The sequence below is a fragment of the Ipomoea triloba genome, chromosome 12, assembly GCF_003576645.1.
Source record: "Ipomoea triloba cultivar NCNSP0323 chromosome 12, ASM357664v1".
NCBI classification, from domain to species: Eukaryota; Viridiplantae; Streptophyta; class Magnoliopsida; order Solanales; family Convolvulaceae; genus Ipomoea; species Ipomoea triloba.
Genome location: NC_044927.1, coordinates 7,319,124 through 7,341,895, shown reverse-complemented (window position 1 = coordinate 7,341,895; position 22,772 = coordinate 7,319,124). Strand labels below are relative to the sequence as shown.

Genomic DNA, 22,772 nt, shown 5'->3' with positions numbered 1-22,772 from the left:
TCCTTGGTGACATTCTTGCTCGAGATTTAATGAATTAATTTCTTCCTTTCAAAAACAAAAAAAACAATATCCGATCCTAATTTTATACGTATAAGATAATAGGAGAACGGCAAGAAATTTAAGGAGAAAAAAATTAGAAGAAATGTGTAATTTTTGTAATTATATAAACTTTTAAAAATCTATAATATTTATAAAATTATTCTCGCATCTTCACATTATTAATCAATTCAAATAGATTGTTGGCTTGTTGCATACTTCATATTTACATGTGTTAGGTGAACACAAGTACTAAAATAATAGTAAAAATTTACTGAAAATTAAAAAGAAGTTAAATAAACCCTTGCACAGTAAGTCAGCAACAAAAGTACTTTTTTTTTTTTTTTTTGAGCATGGCGTTTCACATAATTTAAAATAATTGCATACAAGTTTCATGTTTTCGTATAACGAATAGTCTTTTTTCTTAACCTGGAACTTCGTAATTGATGACGTTTACGTTGAAAGTCAAATTATTTCGAAACATGCATGTTTAGTACATTTTAATTCCTTTTTTTTTTTTTTTTTTTTTTTAATACCATAGCTCAATTAATTTTTAAATACCGTAATTCAACCAAGCCCATTCCAAGTTTGAACCGAAAATTTATCTAAGACGGTTGTTATATCAATATATCATAGTTCAATTTATACTTGGCAAAAACTTGTGTGAGACGTCTCACCATGAGACGGGTCGGGTCAATATGCAAATGTAACACTTATGTGCACAAATGTCGTACTTATATGCTCAAATGTAATACTAATCATGAATAAAATTTTTGTTACTTATTAGGGTAAATGTAATACTTTTAAGGGAAAATACAATACTTTTATATTTCGATTCAAAAGTATTATATTTGCCCTTATAAGTGAGAGACACTTGTCAACATTACTTATTATGAAAAATGTATTACTTTTTCTCTTATAAGTAACAAAAATTGTATTTTTGATTAGTGTTATATTTGAGCATATAAGTGTGAGATTTGCACATATAAGTATGACATTTGCATGGTACTTTGACCCGACCCGACCCGTCTCACGAATAAGGATCCGTGAGACGGTCTCACACAAGTGTGACCCTTTATACTTTATTTAATTTGTAACTTAAAATAAATTATAAGTTTTAAAATAAACTCTACCAAATAGAATCATTAAAGAGCTTAATTTAAAATTTATTTCAAATTTATTAAATGATACACATATTTATTACTTTCTATCAATTTTTTTTGAAAAGTTACTTTCTATCAATTAATATTGATATTCATTGGAAATTTTCACTAAACCCTAAAGTTAAAAGTTCAAACCCTAAATATAAGTTTTTGAGGAATTGGAAGACTTGACGGTCAAGTCTTCTAGAGAAATGAATAAATAACCATTTTTCAATGAAGAAAAATTAAAGTAATGCATTGAGGAGTAGTGGTACAATAATATAATAACACTACAATAAGGAATGGACCCATCTATAAAAATTATTAAGGTTTGAACTGGAATTATTCAGCATCATTAGAACGTTCCTTTCTCCTTTTCTGGTCAAACCGTGCATCTTTGAAACAAATTAACGTGTACAACCAAAAAATCAGAAGAAAAAAAAACACACACATTATTTGATAAGTCTCTTGAGAATTGAGATTAACGGTGTCAAGGTGGATCGAAACCCGAGGGCTAGGCGGCTAGCCCTAAACCGCCCATCAGCGGGGCTAGTTAAGGCCTAGAATTTTTGGCCTAAAAACAAAATATAATATTTTTTATTTTTATTTTTGAAATTAAGCCCGCAGGAGACAAGTTAATGTTGCATAATCATAGCCCACGGGTTTCGCAGACTGACCCGCAAATGCCCGTGAAAAGAGCCCGTGGTGGGGCGAACAGGTCCGTACTGACACCCCTAGTTGAGACCCGGGAGAAATGTCACTTTCCAATTGGACAAATAATATAACTTAATCTTTTATATTCACTATTTCAATAAAAATAAATAAATCAATCAATCAATCTTTAAAAGGATATTATTGAATATTATATGTTCACGTGGCATAATAGTAGGATTAACGTACTTATACAAATTGAAAGTCATGTCGGCTCAGATAATATTTGAGTGTAGATGCTTTAGTTCATTGGAACAAGAGGTGTTTGGATCTGCTAATTAAGGTTATTGTTGATGTTATTTGTGGATTTCAATGGTGTCGTTTGGTAATCAAATGAGTTTAATGTTCAACTACTGTAATATTACAACTTCGATTCAATTTATAATAATCTTATATATACAATTTTAAAAAATCATTGCTTGCCTACTTGAATTGCAAGCCTTATCAAACTTGAGTTTGATTAAAATGTTCACCTATAGTGCTCTATAGTTGATAGTTGCATAATTTTTTTGACGTATCCGGCCTGTAAAAATAATTCATAATCATGTGGCTTTAATTTAAAAAATTAAAAAAAAAATGTGCAAAGAAAGTCACACTTAGAATTAACCGAACTAAATTTTGAATTCCCGCGAGAGTTATATATTGATCGACCTTCTTGGTTTAAATCGGTCAACTATATTATGAACAACATAGGCCGATTTACCTCTCTGTAATCTTTTGCTGGCTAAAGTTACAAGACGACCTTCATCTAAAGCGCACTTTTGAGTAGTGATTGCGAGTTTTCTCGTAAATAAAAGAATTAACTAAATTTGATACATAAAAAGTAATCACCTTACACACACATGAAGGATATATAAGGTATATAATATATAAAATTACATAACAATAAAAGAGATTTTGTTCACATGTTATGTGTAACAATAAAAAAATTATCAATTTGTAGACATGAATATAATTGTGTATATGTTATTACATCATCCGTTGTTGGGCATTCGTTAGGTTGATCATTAGAAAAGAAAAAGAAAATGGTATTATTAAGATTGATGTTTTTTTAAATAAAATTTTATAGGGATTTTATGTAGTGATTAGGTCAGCAGAGAGGAAGAGTATATAACAAAATATTGAATGACTTTAGAAGATTCTTTAATATTTGGCAGTCAAATAAGGCCAACTTCAATTCATTATTTCTGTCAAGTTGATGCAAAATATACTTAATAGAATAATAATAACAATAATAAAAAATAATAATAATAAGCAGACTGTTTACATCGTGGGCGGCTATTGCTAATCATATTTTAATTAGGATTCTGGCAATCATGGAAGGCCGGAGAGCAGTACATATTCTTCTATTTTATTGATTACTAATTTTAAAACCATTCATTTTATTTTAATTTTTTTTCCTTTCACTCAAATAATACATTTGACATGATGAAAGCATTAAGTATATACCTTTGGATATATATAATAAGCATTTTGTTTTATACGATATTGTGAAAACAATAGAAGTTACGAGAAACGTTAATGGTTGGATATAAATTGCACTCTAGTGAGGCCATTAACTCTTTGTGTTTTAATATTAGGTTGACAAAGTATCTATGGACAAATACAACAGGCATTGTAACATAATCAATAATACACAAAAAGTTTGTAAAATTACTTTTGTTAAACTAATTAATAATTAACTCTAGTCCTGTTTAAAATGACAGAGTTGAGATTAATTATAGTATCACATTTCACATTTAATCAAATCAAAGTCTATCTATATCTTATGAGTAAGTATTGTGTGAGGCAGAACCTTCAAAACAGACTTTAATTTGTCCTCTAAGCTAGTCCACCTTGCATGCCCACTATATATATATATATATATATATATATATATATATATATATATATGGGCGTGTTCATGTGAGGATGGGTGCCCATGAAAGAACAAAGAAACAATCGCAGCCCCTCACGTCCAGATTTAACGAATCAGATTTAATTTCAAAAATGACGATGTGACATTTTCTTAAATAGCTCGAATTTTGGTGCGAGTAAAATATGTTAAAAGTGCAAGTATAATCACTTAAAAGTGTAACCATTTTCACTAAATAATGCAAGTAAATAAGTAATTTACATTGTTAACATAGGTGCATTTAATGATAACGTCTTTCACATTGGTGCACTTAATGATAACGATTAGCACAACTAATTATAACGTTAGTTGCACTTTTAATACCTTTTACTTGCACTTAGGTGCACTATATGAAACTGTTATTTGCACTTTTAACACAACTTACTTGCACTTCAATGTTCAATTATTTATGAAAATGCCACCGCATTTTAAAAGAAAATTAATATTTCTGATCCGTTAGATCTGGACACTTGAGCGACTGTGAGTGGTTCTTAGCTCTTTCCTGGACACCTCGTTCTAACCTGAACAACCTCCTATATGTGTGTGTGTGTGTCAAATGAAAAATAAAATGTAAAAAATAGATTGAAACAAGAATTTTATTTATTGTCTTTTGTAATGTCGTTTTGTTGTCTTTTTCTAGAGAAAAAAATGGAGCCTCCCCTTTCGTTAGCAAATTATATGATGGACCATGGTCCACAATGCATTGTGGACCATGATCATAGCTGATACTGCAGTTGTGTTGAACGGATACTGCAGTTGTGTTGAAAAAATACTGCCGTTGTGTTGAAAGGAAACTGCAGTTGCACAGAACAGAGGTCATTCATCCGTTCAACACAACTGCAGTATCCGTTCAACACAACTGAAGTATCTTTTCAACACAACTGCAGTATCCGTTCAACACAACTGAAGTATCTTTTCAACACAACTGCAGTATCCGTTCAACACAACTGTAGTTCCAGATGGATGACACGACCTCTGTTCCGCGCAATTGCAGTTCCTTTTCAACACAACTGTAGTATCCTTTCAACACAACTGCAGTATCAACCATGACCCATGGTCCACAGTATAACGACTGCCTTTCGTTCCTCACTCTTGCCTTTTATATCGAAGGGTAGGGGATAATGTTTCTGGTGGAAGACTCCAACGGTGACTTATGGGTAACTAGGGAAATTAAATGCTATGATTAATGAGTTATAATTGGAATATTTATGGGTAATTACAGGGATTTATGAGTGATGAATTTGAAATAAATGGGGTAAGTAATGAGTTTTATGGGTAATAAGTGTGATAATTAAATGTGAGGGAGGTTATGGAAGGATAATTTAGGGAGCTGATTGGTCACGTCTCGAGTGCTGACTGACGAGTTCGAGGTTCGACTGTCTATTAGGAGGTACCCACCGAGTACTTAGGTTGGGTATTCATCACAAGTCTCTCACTTTTCAGTGTCTTGCAAAGCAAGGCATAGGAAAGTACATCATTTCGTCTCAAAATAAGCTCAATAGCTAACTTTCGAATAAAAATGTGCCGGCTCCTTTTACAAGCCTCCGATCAACCTAACTCGAAAGTATTTTGCTAACTCCTTTTTCAAGGAGGCGTGGTTGACTGAGGTAGAACCGTGAACACAAACTTTGTCCTCTAAGTTAGCCCACCTGGCATGCCCACTATATATATATATATATGAGCGCGTTCATGTGAGGACGGGTGCCATGCATGAATGAACTAAGAACCAATCGCAACCGTCTACGTGTCCAGATTTAACGAATCATATTTAATTTCAAAAAACGACGCGGTGATATTATAATTTTATTATTGAAATCATTTAAATGACACCTATATTAGTACTTTTATATATATATATATATATATATATATATATAAATCTGCAAGCATATAAAGTCATACTGTACTTTGGGTACGTACACGAAATTAGTTCATAAAAGTTACTACTATCAATACCTAAATTCACTATCATTGGTGTTATTTTTATGTACTATAATACAAATTTTATGTACCTATTATATATATTATTTTTATGCATTTAAATTTACGATATAATTTGTCAAAGTTACACAACTCTTTTAATTTCTAGAAATTTCATTTTCAAGGAGATGACTAACTTCCATAATTCCGAAGAATATATGCAATATCAGTTTAAAAAATTCAACCTCTATCCAAAAGGGTTTTAATTTAGTTATTAACGAAAAACATGACAACATATATCGTTCGCTTCTGGAACCGGAAATGCTTTCTAGAGATATCTAGAAGTAGAAATGTAATATCTTTCACGTTTTTCACGTTTCTCGTTTACCAAATCTATCTATATATAAAAACAATATCCTCCTCCCAAACTTTCCCGCTCAAAGTTAGTGGTATTTTGGTAAAATCACATATTTTATTTATTTATTATTTTATTAATTTATTAATCTATTAATTATTCATATTTTATTNAATTAGTTATTTCTTATATTAGTCATTGTTCCTATGTAATACGCATTTGACACTTACAATGGCACATTCAATGGTCGAGTTCATTACAATTTAACAGTAATTGTTTTCTTGAAATTTCTTGGATCGTCAGGGTCTTCAAACGGATAAGCACCAACCGGCATCGCATCTGCAACCTTTTCAATAAAAAAAACATACAGATCAGACCATGAATTCAATTCTGGGCAATTAACTACTTCGTATTTGTTTAACCATATATAGATTATCAACTAATTAACCAATTATTCAAACTTAGAAATGTGGTTTTTAATTTATTATAAACAACCTAATTTGAATGATAATATCCTACTAACGTGGTCAAACTTATTCCATTTTATTCATATATGATATTATTGGAATTGAAAATTAAATCAAGAATGGGATATCATTGAAATTGAAAATTATAGAACAATATCTATTAATTACATTAAGTATAATGCACATATATGTATTCATCATAATAAAATACAAATTTATTGTATTTTAATTTCTAACCATTTATAACCAAAATTCAAATGGTAATAATAGAAAAATAAAAAAGAATTCCTGATAAAGAAGACTAATAAAATACAAATTTTTTGTATTTTAATTATTAACCATTTATAACCAAAATTCAAATGGTAATAAAAGAAAAATAAAAAAAATTCAAACCTCTTGCCATTTGTTTGTAAATATAATGTTAATGCTGATATCACATCAACTTAATTAGGTTGATGGGATTGAAATTATGTTACGATCCTTACGGAGTAATTTTACATGTATTAATTAATTAAAATATTAATTAAAATTAAAATTAATTAATTATTAATTATTAATCTATATCAATAATATAAAATACAAAATTTATTATAAACAACCTAATAATAATAATAATATCTATTAATTACATTAAGTATAATGCACATATATTGTATTAATCTATAATAAAATACAAATTTTTTGTATTTTAATTTCTAAACATTTATAACCAAAATTCAAATGATAATATCCTACTAACGTGGTCAAACTTATTCCATTTTATTCATATACGATATTATTGGAATTGAAAATTAAATCAAGAATGAGATACCATTGAAATTGAAAATTATAGAACAATATCTATTAATTACATTAAGTATAATGCACATATATGTATTCATCTATAATAAAATACAAATTTATTGTATTTTAATTTCTAACCATTTATAACCAAAATTCAAATGGTAATAATAGAAAAATAAAAAAGAATTCCTGATAAGGAAGCCTAATAAAATACAATTTTTTTTTATTTTAATTATTAACCATTTATAACCAAAATTCAAATGGTAATAAAACAAAAATAAATAAAATTCAAATATCTTGCCATTTGTTTGTAAATATAATGTTAATGCTGATATCACGTCAACTTAATTAGGGTGATGGGATTGAAATTATGTTACGGTCCTTACGGAGTAATTTTACATGTATTAATTAATTAAAATATTAATTAAAATTAAAATTAATTAATTATTTATTATTAATCTATATCAATTTATAAACAACCTAATAATAATAATAATATCTATTAATTACATTAAGTATAATGCACATATATGTATTAATCTATAATTAAAATTAAAATTAATTAATTATTAATCTATATCAATAATAAAATATTATAAACAACCTAATAATAATAATAATATCTATTAATTACATTAAGTATAATGCACATATATGTATTAATCTATAATAAAATACAAATTTTTTGTATTTTAATTTCTGAACATTTATAACCAAAATTCAAATGATAATATCCTACTAACGTGGTCAAACTTATTCCATTTTATTCATATACGATATTATTGGAATTGAAAATTAAATCAAGAATGAAATATCATTGAAATTGAAAATTATAGAACAATATCTATTAATTACATTAAGTATAATGCACATATATGTATTCATCTATAATAAAATACAAATTTATTGTATTTTAATTTCTAACCATTTATAACCAAAATTCAAATGGTAATAAAAGAAAAATAAATAAAAAAATAAAACCTCTTGCCATTTGTTTGTAAATATAATTTTAATGCTGATATCATGTCAACTTAATTAGGGTGAAGGGATTGAAATTATGTTACAGTCCTTACGGAGTAATTTTATTATATGTATTAATTAAAATTAAATGTAATTAATTAATTAATTAATTATTAATTATTAATCTATATCTATAATAAAATACAAATTTATTATAAACAACCGAATAATAATAATAATAATAATATCTATTAATTACATTAAGTATAATGCACATAGTAATCTATAATAAAATATAAAATATAAATTTTTTGTATTTTAATTTCTGACCATTTATAACCAAAATTCAAATGATAATATCCTACTAACGTGGTCAAACTTATTCCATTTTATTCATATGCAATATTATTAATATGCGATATTATTGGAGATGAAAATTAAATCAAGAATAAGATATCATTGGAATTGAAAATTATAGAACAACTATTAATTACATTAAGTATAATGCACATATATGTATTCATCTATAATAAAATACAAATTTATTGTATTTTAATTTCTAACCATTTATAACCAAAATTCAAATAAAACTATATATAAAAACAAAATCCTCACTTTAAGCTTCCCGCCCAAAACAGTCCTACAATATTTAGGATGCGATTATTTCCTATTTTCCTATTCGTTGTACAATTCTACATTACAATTTCTATCGTACTACAATTCTATATTACAATTCCTATCGTACTACAATTCTACATTACAATTCCTATCATACTACAATTCTATCGTAAAAAGATACAACCTTATATAAATCCCTAATCGAACTTTAAAAGAGAAACACAGTGCAATTATTCAGAACCTCCCCACTATCAAATCTGCAAATTCTGTTGATGCGCCTGTTTTCTTTCAATTCTACAAATCGAAAACAATTTTCTTCTTTCACTAATGGAGTCTGTTTTTGTCTCTGCTTTCGACCTATCCCCCAATACGAAGAAAAGTTGTATAAGGCTTCGACGCAGTGCAATTATTCAGAACCTCCCCACTATCAAATCTGCAAATTCTGTTGTTGTGCATATTTTCTTTCAATTATACAAATCGAAAACAATTTTCTTCTTTCACTAATAAAGTCTGTTTTTATCTCTGCTTTCGACCTATCCCCCAAGACGAAGAAAAGTTGTATAAGGCTTCGATTGATTCGTTGTTATTTGTCCCGGGAATATCAACGTTCCGCAGTCAACCAACAGACACTGGAGTGCCTACTCCATGACTCCCAGGTAATGTTTCCAAACAGCTTGATTTTGTAATACCATTCCTACAAAAGAAAAAACAGCATAGAGTAATGATAACTATACTTATTAACAATTTTAGTATTTGGTATTACAAATTAATATATAATTTACATAATAATTAAATATAGAAAGCTCGATTATATTATAAATTCAATAGTTGTAAAAGAATGTAGTGTTATTACTTTATTTGATGGTATAGTTAGTGCAATGAAAAGAACATGTGATATACTAAGCATATGTTGGTGTGGGATCATTCCAAAACATCTATACTGTATATAAAAGTAATATCCTCCTATTTCATTTTTTCGCTCAAATTTTTGTAGTCAATTAATTAAATATTTTATTGGTGAAATAATTAATAAAGCTTATTTGGTAAGAAAATATAAAATGAAAATGAACTAATATCTATTAATTGGTAATATTACTTCTATATTCACGTATCAATACTATTAATAAAAGTAAAATCCTCCCCTTCAACTTTATCAATACTATTAATAAAAGTAAAATCCTCCCCTTCAACTTTCGCACACAAAATAATATTATTAATTAATTGGTAAAAAACTTTCGCACACAAAATAATATTATTAATTAATTGGTAAAAACATTAATAATGTTTAATTGGTAACAAAACTTTATTTACCAAATTCTCATAATAATTAAACCATTATAATTGTGAGAATAATGAAAACAAAATCTGCGTAAACCATTATAATTGTGAGAATAATGAAAACAAAATCTGCGTAATTTTATAAGAAAAAAAGAATAATGAAAACAAAATCTGCGTAATTTTATAAGAAAAAAAGAATAATGAAAACAAAATCTGCGTAATTTTATAAGAAAAAAAAATTTATTAATTATTATTTACACCAATAATAATAATTCAACTAATTATTTATACTTCTATATATATACTACTATTAATAAAAATAAAATCATTCTTTGTGAAATCTCCACCCAAACAATAGTAATAGTAAAGATAAAATGGAAAAGAAAATTAATTTTACTAATTGATTGAAAATATAAAAAGATCCTAGAAAAAGGAAACATAAATTAGGAAAATTGGAAAAAGGGAAAAGGATATTACTAATTGACTAAAAATTATTTAAAAACATTAAAAAATTAATTACACTTTTCTTTTGAAAACTTTAAATTATTTAAATTTAAAAAAATTAACTAAACATGGGTTGTTAGATTTTTAAGATAATTGTTGACAAACAAGTCATATATTATTCAATTAATTGAGTAATACTTTTGCACTAATCTTATAATCAAATAAATGTATACGTTCAATATTAGAATTTTTTATAATTTCAATCTTTATTTTTATTATCTAAATATATAATTGTATGTCGATCCAAATATTCTTAAAATATTATAACAAATCCATTCCGTGCAACGCACGGGCAAAAATACTAGTATGATGATAATAATTTTTTCTTTTCCTTTCTAAATAATAAGTTTCATTGTATGCTTAGTGCATTTTTTTTTCTTTGAGTACGCATTTTTAATAACTGAAAGTATAAATTATAGATTTAAGGAAAAAAGGTTAAATTGACCTCCTAAGTCATTTTTTTTTTTGGTAAACTTACAGGGTCTTTCTCTCCGTCCGTTTAACGGTCCGGGGTCCACCCACGTTCGCTCCGAGAGGCACAGGAACTGGCCCAGGGGGAATCGTCACTTGTGGGAATTGGACCCGGGTTCTCCCGAAATTCTCCCCACAAAGAGAGCTCACTTGCCACTTAAGCTACCCCACTGGGTTAACCTCTTAAGTCATTTAGATAGTGCAATTAGGTCCTCTATGTAAAAAACAAAAAAAAAAAACAAAAAAAAAAAAGCTCAATTAATGTCCCCTAAACCTGTAAAATTGTTCAATTGATAAGTCCAAATCAACCTGTATATATAACAGGTTAATTCTTCCCAAGCTTGACACATGTCACTTTTATTTTTTTTTATTCTTTAAAAAACTTTTTATTTATTTATTAAATNCAAATTCTCATAATAATTAAACCATTATAATTGTGAGAATAATGAAAACAAAATCTGCGTAATTTTATAAGAAAAAAATAATTTATTAATTATTATTTACACCAATAATAATAATTCAACTAATTATCTATACTTCTATATATATACTACTATTAATAAAAATAAAATCATTCTTTGTGAAATCTCCACCCAAACAATAGTAATAGTAAAGATAAAATGGAAAAGAAAATTAATTTTACTAATTGATTGAAAATATAAAAAGATCCTAGAAAAAGGAAACATAAATTAGGAAAATTGGAAAAAGGGAAAAGGATATTACTAATTGACTAAAAATTATTTAAAAACATTAAAAAATTAATTACACTTTTCTTTTGAAAACTTTAAATTATTTAAATTTAAAAAAATTAACTAAACATGGGTTGTTAGATTTTTAAGATAATTGTTGACAAACAAGTCATATATTATTCAATTAATTGAGTAATACTTTTGCACTAATCTTATAATCAAATAAATGTATACGTTCAATATTAGAATTTTTTATAATTTCAATCTTTATTTTTATTATCTAAATATATAATTGTATGTCGATCCAAATATTCTTAAAATATTATAACAAATCCATTCCGTGCAACGCACGGGCAAAAATACTAGTATGATGATAATAATTTTTTCTTTTCCTTTCTAAATAATAAGTTTCATTGTATGCTTAGTGCATTTTTTTTTCTTTGAGTACGCATTTTTAATAACTGAAAGTATAAATTATAGATTTAAGGAAAAAAGGTTAAATTGACCTCCTAAGTCATTTTTTTTTTTGGTAAACTTACAGGGTCTTTCTCTCCGTCCGTTTAACGGTCCGGGGTCCACCCACGTTCGCTCCGAGAGGCACAGGAACTGGCCCAGGGGGAATCGTCACTTGTGGGAATTGGACCCGGGTTCTCCCGAAATTCTCCCCACAAAGAGAGCTCACTTGCCACTTAAGCTACCCCACTGGGTTAACCTCTTAAGTCATTTAGATAGTGCAATTAGGTCCTCTATGTAAAAAACAAAAAAAAAAAACAAAAAAAAAAAAGCTCAATTAATGTCCCCTAAACCTGTAAAATTGTTCAATTGATAAGTCCAAATCAACCTGTATATATAACAGGTTAATTCTTCCCAAGCTTGACACATGTCACTTTTATTTTTTTTTATTCTTTAAAAAACTTTTTATTTATTTATTAAATTATAAAGAGTTTCTTTTATTTATTAAATTATAAAAGAATAAAAGAAAAAGAAAAGTTTCAGCCTCCGGCTGTTCGGCGAGGATAGCCGGTGGCTGCTTCCTATGGTTGTCCGGCGAGGACAAGCACGACTGTCAAACATGAGGTTCAGATTTGGACCTCAAACAACCTGGAATGAAGGCGATAGCCATGGCCGTTGTCCTCGCCAGCCAGCCGGTGGCTGAAACTCTTTTTTTTTTTTTTTTTTTTTCCTTTTATAATTTAATATATAAAAGAAAATTTTTATAATTCAATAAATAAATAAAATGTTTTTTAAAGAATAAAAATAAAAAAATATTTTAAAAGTGACACATGTCAAGCCGGGGAAGAATTAACTTGCTAAGGCTGCTATACAAGTTCACTTGGACTCGATTGAACAATTTATAGGTTTAGGGATCTTAATGGAGTTTTTTGTTTTTTTCCTAACTTAGGAGACCTAATTGCACTATCCAAATAATTTAGTGGGGAAATTTGAACCTTTTACCTAGATTTAATCTTTAATTACATTTTAAATGTATTTTTATCTGATGCTTAATAGAAAATGATTTATTCCCCTCATAAATTTCACCTCTAATAATTTACCTTATTATGTGACTTTCATTCATTGGGTACCCATAAATGGGTTGACTCTACCACTAATTAAAAAAAAAAAAACTTATTCACTAATTAATTAATTAATTAATTGTATACTGACACGTCATGATGAATAAATTGGAAGCAAAAATAGGATGGACATAGAACATTACTCATACTTAATTATATTTTATTCTTAACTTTTACGATAGTTCTTTAGTTATCAAATTATTATTTTCATAAAATCTAAAAATTACGAGGTCACTCAATCAAATTTTTTAATTACGTACCAATCCTTTCTTCTAATCATAAGAGTCCAAGTGTGCTAAAAGGAATTTCAATAGAGTTTAATAAATTGTTAAAATATTATTAGTGTACTTTTGACTCCTAAATTTACAAAAATGAGATATAATTCATAACAAATAACTAAAAGTTTAGATTATCATCAAATTCAATATATATAGGAATATGGTCAAATACTTTGTAATAAGCATTACAATCTATAAATTAACTTAAAATAATATAAAGTCTAGTGGCCGGAGGGGAGTGCGTGATCATGAATCTATAATGACCCTGTTTGGTAAATAATCAGCCTATCAGCCAATTTTGGCTTATTTGATCACTATTAGTTGTTTGGTTAATAAGCTTTTTGTAACTTCAAAATGCTAAAATTCAAAAGGCTACTCAAAACAGTCTTTTCAATTAGCTTTTTGAGAAAAGAAATTATACCAAAAAGCTATCAGCTAACAGCTAATTTATCAAACAACTTTCTAGAATCAGCTAATATTATCAACAAATCATACTTTCTAACCCAAACAACCAACCTAATCAGCCAACAACCATTTACCAAACAGGACCAATATTTATTGTTTGGGTACAGTTCTAATACACTTTCATCATTTGTCCAATTAGAAACAAATTGAAAATTTTATTTCGTTTCAATTAAATATTTAAATTTATAGTGTGATCACTTTTATACTAAAGTGAAAAATATGTTTTATTACTTTGAAAAAAAAAAAGTGAAAAATATGTTGTAGTCTTGAATTTGGTATCAATGACTTTCTAATCAATCCAAATAATAAATGACTTTGGTATCTTGTTAAAAATGTGAACTAATGTTAATTTTTGATATATGATATAATTCTACATCAGTTTCATAAGAGATTGTGGAGTGACACTTAATTCATAACATAAAACGTTTACATCAACGATCAATGAAATGGTAAACCATTCCTTATAGTCATACATAGAAACAACTTTTCTAACTATGCTATAGAAAACTTGAATCGCAGACTGTTTCATAACTAGGAAGCTATGTTCCTTCAAGGAGCTTAAAGCTTCATCAAAGATCTGGGTCTTCGTCATCATTCTTTTTTGCTCGCCCAGGATAAGATCAACACTTGCCGAAACCAAACTAAACGATTTATGCTAATGAAAATGAAAAGCCCGTGAAAGTAACGAGAGGAAAAATGCTCGTGAGAAGTAACGAGAGGAAAACACAATAATAGAGAAAATAAAAGTGGGTAAAGTCAAAGTAGGGTTGGGAGTTCAAGACTACCAACACAAACTCAATACCTACCTACTATTATTTTATTCAAAGGGAAAGAAAACGGAAGAAGAAGATCTGTGGCGGTGATCGGAGGCGGACGGAGCTACGGCGGTGGTCGGAGGCGGACGGAGCTGCGACGATGGTCGGGGCGGAAGAAGAGCGAGAGCAAACGTAGAAGGTGACCAAAACCGCCGGCTCAAAGCTCCATTAGAGCTCCGGCCGGAGGCTGGCGGTGGAAGCCGAAGTTGAGCAGCAGAGAAAGGCGTTTGGTTTTAGAGAGAAAAGGGAGGTTAGGGTTTTAGAGAGAAAAGGGAGGCTTCATTATTTTCTTTCGATAATTAACCGTTTTAAAATTTGTAATTTGTTTAGTAACATAGTTAGCTTATCAATTAATTTTAATTTGTTTGATCATTGTTAGCTGTTTGACTTAGTTAAATAGTCAATATGAGTATTTGATTATTTAGTTTTTTGTAACAGCTTATTGCTCCAAAAGGCTAAAATTCAAAAAGTTTCTTTTTTAACAGTTTTTTTGATTAGTTTTTTGAGAAAGTCATTTTGTATATAATCAACTATCAGCTAACAACTAATATACCAAATATCTTTCTACAATCAGCTAATGCTATAAACTAGTCAAACCTACCAACACAGTAAACTAACAGTTATCAGCTAATAACTATTACCAAATACTTTTATTATTTAAATTTGAAAAGTTCAAGTTAGTGTAAATTTATTATCTTTTTAAATAAATCTAGTTAAAAAAATGAAACATAATTTAATTTTAAAATATTCCTTCTTTCCTATTTTACCTGTCATGTTTACTATTTATTGGTCAAACAATTTTTTTTTCTTTGCTAATTTTCTTTAATATTTTTTTTTTTGTGTTTAATAGTGTTTTTAATGGGGTAGTTTGTAAATATATAAATTTTATATACTAATACTAAATTTAATATTATAAAAAAATTAAATTAAAAATAACTTTAGTTAAGTCTCATCAACTAAATCGAACACATTAAATGAGACGAAATGAGTATCAATTATAAACTAAACTAATTCGCTATCAACTAATTGCGAAATATAACAAGTTTGGTTAGCGTGGGTAATTGTGCATCTACCTCCCGTAAGAGAGGTGAAAACAACCTAACATGGAAATGGAGAAGTGAAGTGTGGATAATCAATGATGAATTTTGGATTAAATTATGTAACATTTCTTTTTCATGTTAGTTTAGCATTTAATTTTCAAATGGTGATGCTCGTCCGCCACCCATTACCATTCATTGATTGACTCTTCCCTTTTCCAGTTTCTTGCAACTTTCGCTCCATATCTGTTCAACACTTCTACATTAGAACAATGTCTTTGACTTTTGAATTTTCCCTCCTATCTCTCTCACATATATGCAAAACAACAATTCTTCTTTTCATACACTCCTGCAAAATCAAAGGCAACCCAGACACACATACACCTCCATCTCTCTCTCTAAAACTTGCCCTTTTCTCCCATACAAGTAAGTCTCGACGTTGCATTAAATTCCTCAAGGTGTAGATACAATTACTCGTAGTTGTTGCTGTAGTGTTTGTAATTCTCTCATTTCTGTCTCTGGGATATCCGTATTTTGTTGTTATAGCTGAGTTTGAAGTGTATATATGTCTTTTGTGGGTTCTGTGTGGTAGTGTTATTGTGTTTTTGGAGGTTTTAGCTGAGGTCAAAATCTGGGTTATTGGTTGAACATTTAAGTTGTGTTGAGCTTTGCTGAAGTTGGATCCTGGGTAGTTCAAATTTATTACAACTTTGGTGGTTTTGATTGGGTAGTACAGAATTTGAATATTTGAAATTTTTGTTAGTTTTGGGTGAGTGAGATTTTTATCTTGTTGTGGCTATATGTTCTTGATAGAGTTTCATTCTGATCTGTTGAAGAGGCCTTTGATCTTCATGTCATGGCCTGGCAACAGCGCCCGCTTTTGATTCCTTCCCCAAGGACTGCAGGAGTTGAAGAACTTCCTTATACACCTGTTTTTATTGATCAACTGAAAGAATCTAAGTCTGTTTCACATACCACCAAATCACCCTTTGGAATGGATTCAAACACCCATTCTGAGATTTCCACATTCCCTGAATCCTTCCACAGTTCATCTCGAAGAAGTATGTCTTCAAATAGGTTTAGGGACTCTAGGGCAGGCTCGATTAAGGAAGAGACTTTTGGTGGGTTAGGATCAAGGGGCATGAGAAATGGATCATATGGGGCTGGCTCAGAGGGGTTTAGCAGGCCCCTGAAAGAAATTAGTGATGAGGATGCCAGATTGGTATATATAAATGATCCTTCCAAGACCAATGAGAATTTTGAATTTGCTCGGAATTCAATTAGGACGGCAAAATACTCCATCATTACCTTCCTACCGCGAAACCTGTTTGAACAGTTCCATAGAGTTGCATATATTTACTTTCTTGTTATTGCTATCCTTAATCAAATACCCCAGATGGCCGTTTTTGGTCGAGAAGCTTCTATTCTTCCATTAGCTTTTGTATTATTCGTTACGGCAGTTAAGGATGCCTATGAAGACTATAGGCGGCACAGGTCTGATAAGGTTGAGAACCATCGATTGGCTTCGGTTTTGATAAATGGTCAATTCCAACAGAAGAAATGGAAAGATGTAATGGTAGGTGAAATCATCAAAATTTCTTCAGGCGAACCTATCCCTTGTGACATGGTGCTGCTCTCAACAAGTGATACAACTGGGGTTGCATATATCCAGACAATTAATTTGGATGGAGAATCGAATTTGAAGACACGGTATGCAAAACAGGAGACACAAATGAAAAATCCAGAAAACGAGAAAGTAGATGGATTGATCAAGTGCGAGAAGCCCAGTAGAAACATTTATGGCTTTCAGGCAAACATGGAGATAGAGGGAAAGCGTGTTTCTCTCGGGCCTTCCAATATTATTCTCCGTGGTTGTGATCTCAAGAATACTGCTTGGGCAATTGGGGTAGTAGTATATGCTGGCCAAGAGACAAAAGCAATGCTGAATAACTCTGGAGCTCCATCCAAACGGAGCCGTCTCGAGACTCGTATGAACCGGGAGATCATTATCCTCTCATTTTTCCTTGTTGCACTGTGTACTGTCATCTCTATTTGTGCTGGTGTTTGGCTGAGGCATCACAAGGATGACCTAGATATTATCCCTTTCTTCCGGAGAAAAGACTATTCAGAAGCCGAAGTTGAGAACTATAATTATTATGGTTGGGGAGCACAGATAGTATTTACATTTCTTATGTGTGTTATTGTCTACCAAGTCATGATCCCTATATCACTATACATATCCATGGAGCTTGTTCGTATTGGTCAGGCTTATTTTATGATTCAAGATAACCGGATGTTCGATGAAGCCTCAAACTCAAGGTTCCAATGTAGGGCACTTAATATAAATGAAGATTTGGGACAAGTAAAATATGTTTTCTCTGATAAAACTGGCACATTAACTGAGAACAAGATGGAATTTCAATGTGCAAGCATTTGGGGAGTAGATTATGGCAGCACAAAGTCCAGTCTTGTAGAAGATCAATTCGCATTCAATGTTCAAGGTGCCACTACTTTGCTAATTCTTTCCCTTGATCTCCTATCCCCCTCTTCATATCATTTTCTTGCCTTCTTTTATAGAAAAATATTGTTTATTTTTTTTGCGTTGAATGTGACATTTTTGTTTGTATTATTTTGTATCAGTGGATGGGCAGGTTTTAAGGCCGAAGATGAAGGTAATGGTGGATCCAGAGCTTATTAAAATATCAAAATCTGGAAAACATACGGATCAAGGAAAACGTATTCATGATTTCTTCCTTGCCTTGGCTGCTTGCAACACTATTGTTCCTATTACTGAAGATTCATCAGATCCAGCAGTGAAGTTGATTGAATATCAAGGAGAGTCTCCCGATGAGCAGGCATTGGTATATGCTGCAGCAGCTTATGGTTTCATGCTTATTGAACGAACATCTGGACATATTGTTATTGATATTCAAGGAGAAAAGCAAAGGCAAGTTGAACCTGTTCTCTCTGTGTTTATGTTCAGTTGGAAATTTTTTTAGGTGAATAACATATTAATACAACTGTATGTGGGAGTGCGCACAAGTAGGATTGACATAGCTCGTCCTATTCTGTGTACAACCTCCTTGCTTGGTTATTTTTTGTAATTTCTATAAATGCCTTCCACTTACGATATGTTTCTTTCACTGACGGTTTGTTGACAAAGAAAGTAAACATATATTTCATAAGCCCTTCATAATTCTTCCTACCCCTCACTGTGAGTATGGTGGAAGGGGAAGTAAAAGTTCTTTTCAACTTCCCGTCCAATTTTTGAGGGATTGGAAATATTGGCATTGGATAGGACCTTCCCCTCGTATTTTCCTTATCTCCCTATTATAGATGGGGAAATAAAACTTATTTCTGACTTTCCATCCAATTTTTGACGATTGGAAAAGCTGATATAGATGGGAGAAAGGTTACTTTTTGCTCTTTTCTTCCTCTCCCCCTCCACTTCTCAGCCGAACCAAACACTGGTTTGAAAGAATATTGATTGGGTTAAAGATTAATAGAAAGAACTTGAGTCACCCTACTTGATGCGCCTACCATTATTTGAAATTTTAAAATCTATCTGATTATCGTTCATTTTAATGCAGGTTCAATGTTTTGGGTTTGCACGAGTTTGACAGTGATCGGAAGAGGATGTCAGTAATATTAGGTTGCCCTGATAACACAATAAAGCTTTTTGTAAAAGGTGCTGATACAACCATGTTTAGTGTAATCGATACATCATTGAATTCGGACATAGTTCATGCAACTGAATCACATCTCCATTCCTATTCCTCAACGGGTTTGAGAACTCTTGTGGTGGGAATGCGTGAACTGAGTGCTTCTGAACTTGAACGGTGGCAGTCTTCTTATGAGGCAGCAAGCACTGCTGTGATTGGAAGGGCAGCTTTACTTCGTAAAGTCGCTATTGATATTGAAAGCGACCTTAGCATATTAGGCGCTTCAGGGATTGAAGATAAATTGCAACAAGGTGTGCCAGAAGCAATTGAGTCTTTGAGAGAAGCAGGCATTAAAGTTTGGGTTTTGACTGGAGACAAGCAAGAAACTGCAATTTCAATCGGCTACTCATCTAAGCTTTTAACGAGTACGATGACCCATATTACTATTAAAAACAGCTCTAAGGATTCATGCAAGAGGAGTTTGGAAGATGGCTTGAGACTGACTAAGAAGCATGCTGCACATAATTCTGAAGCAAACTCTGTAGCTAGTACAAGTTCAGTTGCCTTGATCATTGATGGAACAAGCCTTGTTCATATCCTTGACAGTGAACTTGAAGAGCAGGTATATGCTTGTGCTATCTTACTTTTTCTCTCTCTCTTTCACACAGGCAGGCACACACATACACTCTCGCTTTCTTACACAGACATGTTTAATATGCCATTCACGCATATTTCTTTTTTTCAGTTGTTCCAGCTAGCTAGTAACTGTACTGTGGTACTTTGCTGTCGAGTAGCTCCGCTGCAAAAAGCTGGTATTGTTGCCCTCATAAAGAGCCGAACAGATGACATGACCCTCGCAATTGGAGATGGTGAGTATGAAATTTCTTTTCATGTTTTAAAAATTGACATGCAGAATACCCATTAGAGGGGAAAATATGCGGTTCCTTCTTCTGTTTAGATGTGCGGTGGTTCTAACATATGTTTTTTCAGGTGCTAATGATGTTTCAATGATCCAAACTGCTGACGTGGGGATTGGTATCAGTGGCCAAGAAGGTCGGCAAGCTGTCATGGCATCGGATTTTGCGATGGCCCAATTCAGATTCTTGGTCCCGCTTTTATTGGTTCATGGACATTGGAACTACCAGCGATTGGGCTACATGATATTATACAACTTTTACAGGAACGCTATTTTGGTTCTTGTCCTATTCTGGTAAGTTCATGACTTCTGCTAAAAACAAAACAAAAGAAGAGAGAATACACCCCTTATTCTTTAGTTTCACTGATCCATCTTGTTTGGGTTTCTATTTTCGGGGAAAGTGGAACTGGAAACTTGTTGTTTAGACATAAGATTTAAGATAGGGATAAAGGAAGAACTGACGCATTTAGTTGAAATAGGCACTTTTTTTGAGTGAAAGATTCTTGCAATTCTTTGACATTAGCTGATACTGTACTTAATTGTTCTGCTCAGGTATGCACTCTTTACGGCTTTCACTTTAACTACAGCCATCACTGATTGGAGTAGCGTGTTGTATTCTATAATCTATTCTTCACTACCTACAATAGTTGTTGGGGTTCTTGATAAGGATGTGAGTAGAACGACCCTTCTGAAGTACCCTCAACTATATGGAGCTGGACAGAGAGAAGAGAGCTACAACGGGAAATTGTTTTGGGTGATGATATTGGACACCGTATGGCAAAGTGCAGTTGCCTTCTTTGTGCCTCTCATTGCATACTGGAAAAGGGATATTGATATTTCTAGCCTTGGCGATCTTTGGATACTCGCGGTGGTTATTTTGGTTAACCTACATTTAGCCATGGACGTAATTCGGTGGAATTGGATTACTCATGCTTCCATTTGGGGATCTATTGTAGCAACTGTTATCTGTGTCATTATCATTGATGCATTGCCATTTCTTCCTGGTTATTGGTAAGACCTCTTCATTTTGCATAAATTTATCATTGCAGAATATTTTGGACTTTTAGATTGTCTTTCCATATATATACCCTCTCGTTTACCATATCACCATAACAAATATAATCAGACCCTGATTGTAAACTCAATGCAATTTTGCAGGGCCATCTTCCACGTCGCAGGGGATGCCACATTTTGGTTGTGCTTGATTGGTATCATCGTAGCTGCTCACGTTCCACGATTCATTGTCAAAGTTTTCGTTCAGCACTTTACGCCTAGTGATATCCAGATTGCGAGAGAGGAGGAGAAGTTTGGACACAGAACAGTGTCTCACAACGTAGAAATAGAAATGAACCCAGTTTTCGATTCTCCTCAATGATGAGTATTCGTTCTTCTCTCCCTTCTTTTGTAAAGTTTGTCAATATTTATGTTGCAAGAATAGTCGATTTTCCACTTTGCTGCCGGGTTTTTGTTTGCTTCACATCACAGCGATAAGAAACCGGAATTCTCAGGCTTGCATAGATAGGTCAGCATTCTTTTTTCTTGTTGTTCTTTAAGCAGTGTAATCATATATTAGCCATAGTCACAAAAGCATTCTTTCTTTAATTTTTTTTCTTCTTTTTGTACAACCACCAATCATATAGTGAGCATTATGTAACAGGAATCCATGTTAATAGAAAAAGCACAGATGAGGTTTCTGTTTTCTCTTGAAATCTTGAATACAATATTGTTGTCTCCTGTTTTATGTTGGTACTCTTGTCCCTTTGTTGGCCTAATCTGGCCTTTCTAGTTGGTGGCACTGCTTATAATGCCACAAGAGATTTGAGAATGAGAGAAATGTATAATTGCATATATTCAAGCAATGTATAATACAGAGTATAAATAGAAGAGAGGTGCGCAACAGTTCTAGATCAATTGGACGGGAGAAAATATATAACTACCTAGATTAAATCAAGAGTTAATTCTATTTTTGGTCTTAGCTTAGAGTTTTTTCCACTTTTGGTCCTATGACTTTAGTGTTTTCGTCAATTTAGGTACACGACTTTCATTTTGTCACTTTTAGTCCTTTGACTTTAATTTTTTGCCACTTTTAGTCATTGACTTTGATTTTTTTTTTCCACTTTTAGTCCTTTCGGTCATCCGAGCGACAACTTTTAATCGAAATCAACAAATTGTTGTACCATTAAGGGTAAATAACGTT

At 31.1% G+C, this 22,772-nt stretch overlaps 1 protein-coding gene across 1 annotated transcript; it reads left to right on the top strand.

Annotated features, from left to right (window-relative positions):
* Window positions 1-16,202: 16,202 nt before the first annotated feature.
* On the top strand, window positions 16,203-22,296 carry LOC115997974 (phospholipid-transporting ATPase 1-like). The gene is made up of 7 exons (XM_031237397.1): window positions 16,203-18,498; window positions 18,638-18,944; window positions 19,588-20,281; window positions 20,405-20,528; window positions 20,650-20,869; window positions 21,128-21,586; window positions 21,734-22,296. Exons 1-7 carry the CDS (start codon window positions 16,854-16,856, stop codon window positions 21,948-21,950), a joined length of 3,666 nt encoding a protein of 1,221 aa, XP_031093257.1. The 5' UTR covers window positions 16,203-16,853; the 3' UTR covers window positions 21,951-22,296.
* The last annotated feature ends 476 nt before the right edge of the window (window positions 22,297-22,772 follow it).

Bases quoted from the DNA above. Each gene is read 5' to 3' on its own strand.
- LOC115997974 (XM_031237397.1), top strand. From the start codon at position 16,854: ATGGCCTGGCAACAGCGCCCGCTTTTGATTCCTTCCCCAAGGACTGCA. The intron at 18,499-18,637 runs GTGCCACTACTT...ATTTTGTATCAG, and splicing joins ATTCGCATTCAATGTTCAAG to TGGATGGGCAGGTTTTAAGG. The intron at 20,870-21,127 runs GTAAGTTCATGA...TGTTCTGCTCAG, and splicing joins TTGGTTCTTGTCCTATTCTG to GTATGCACTCTTTACGGCTT.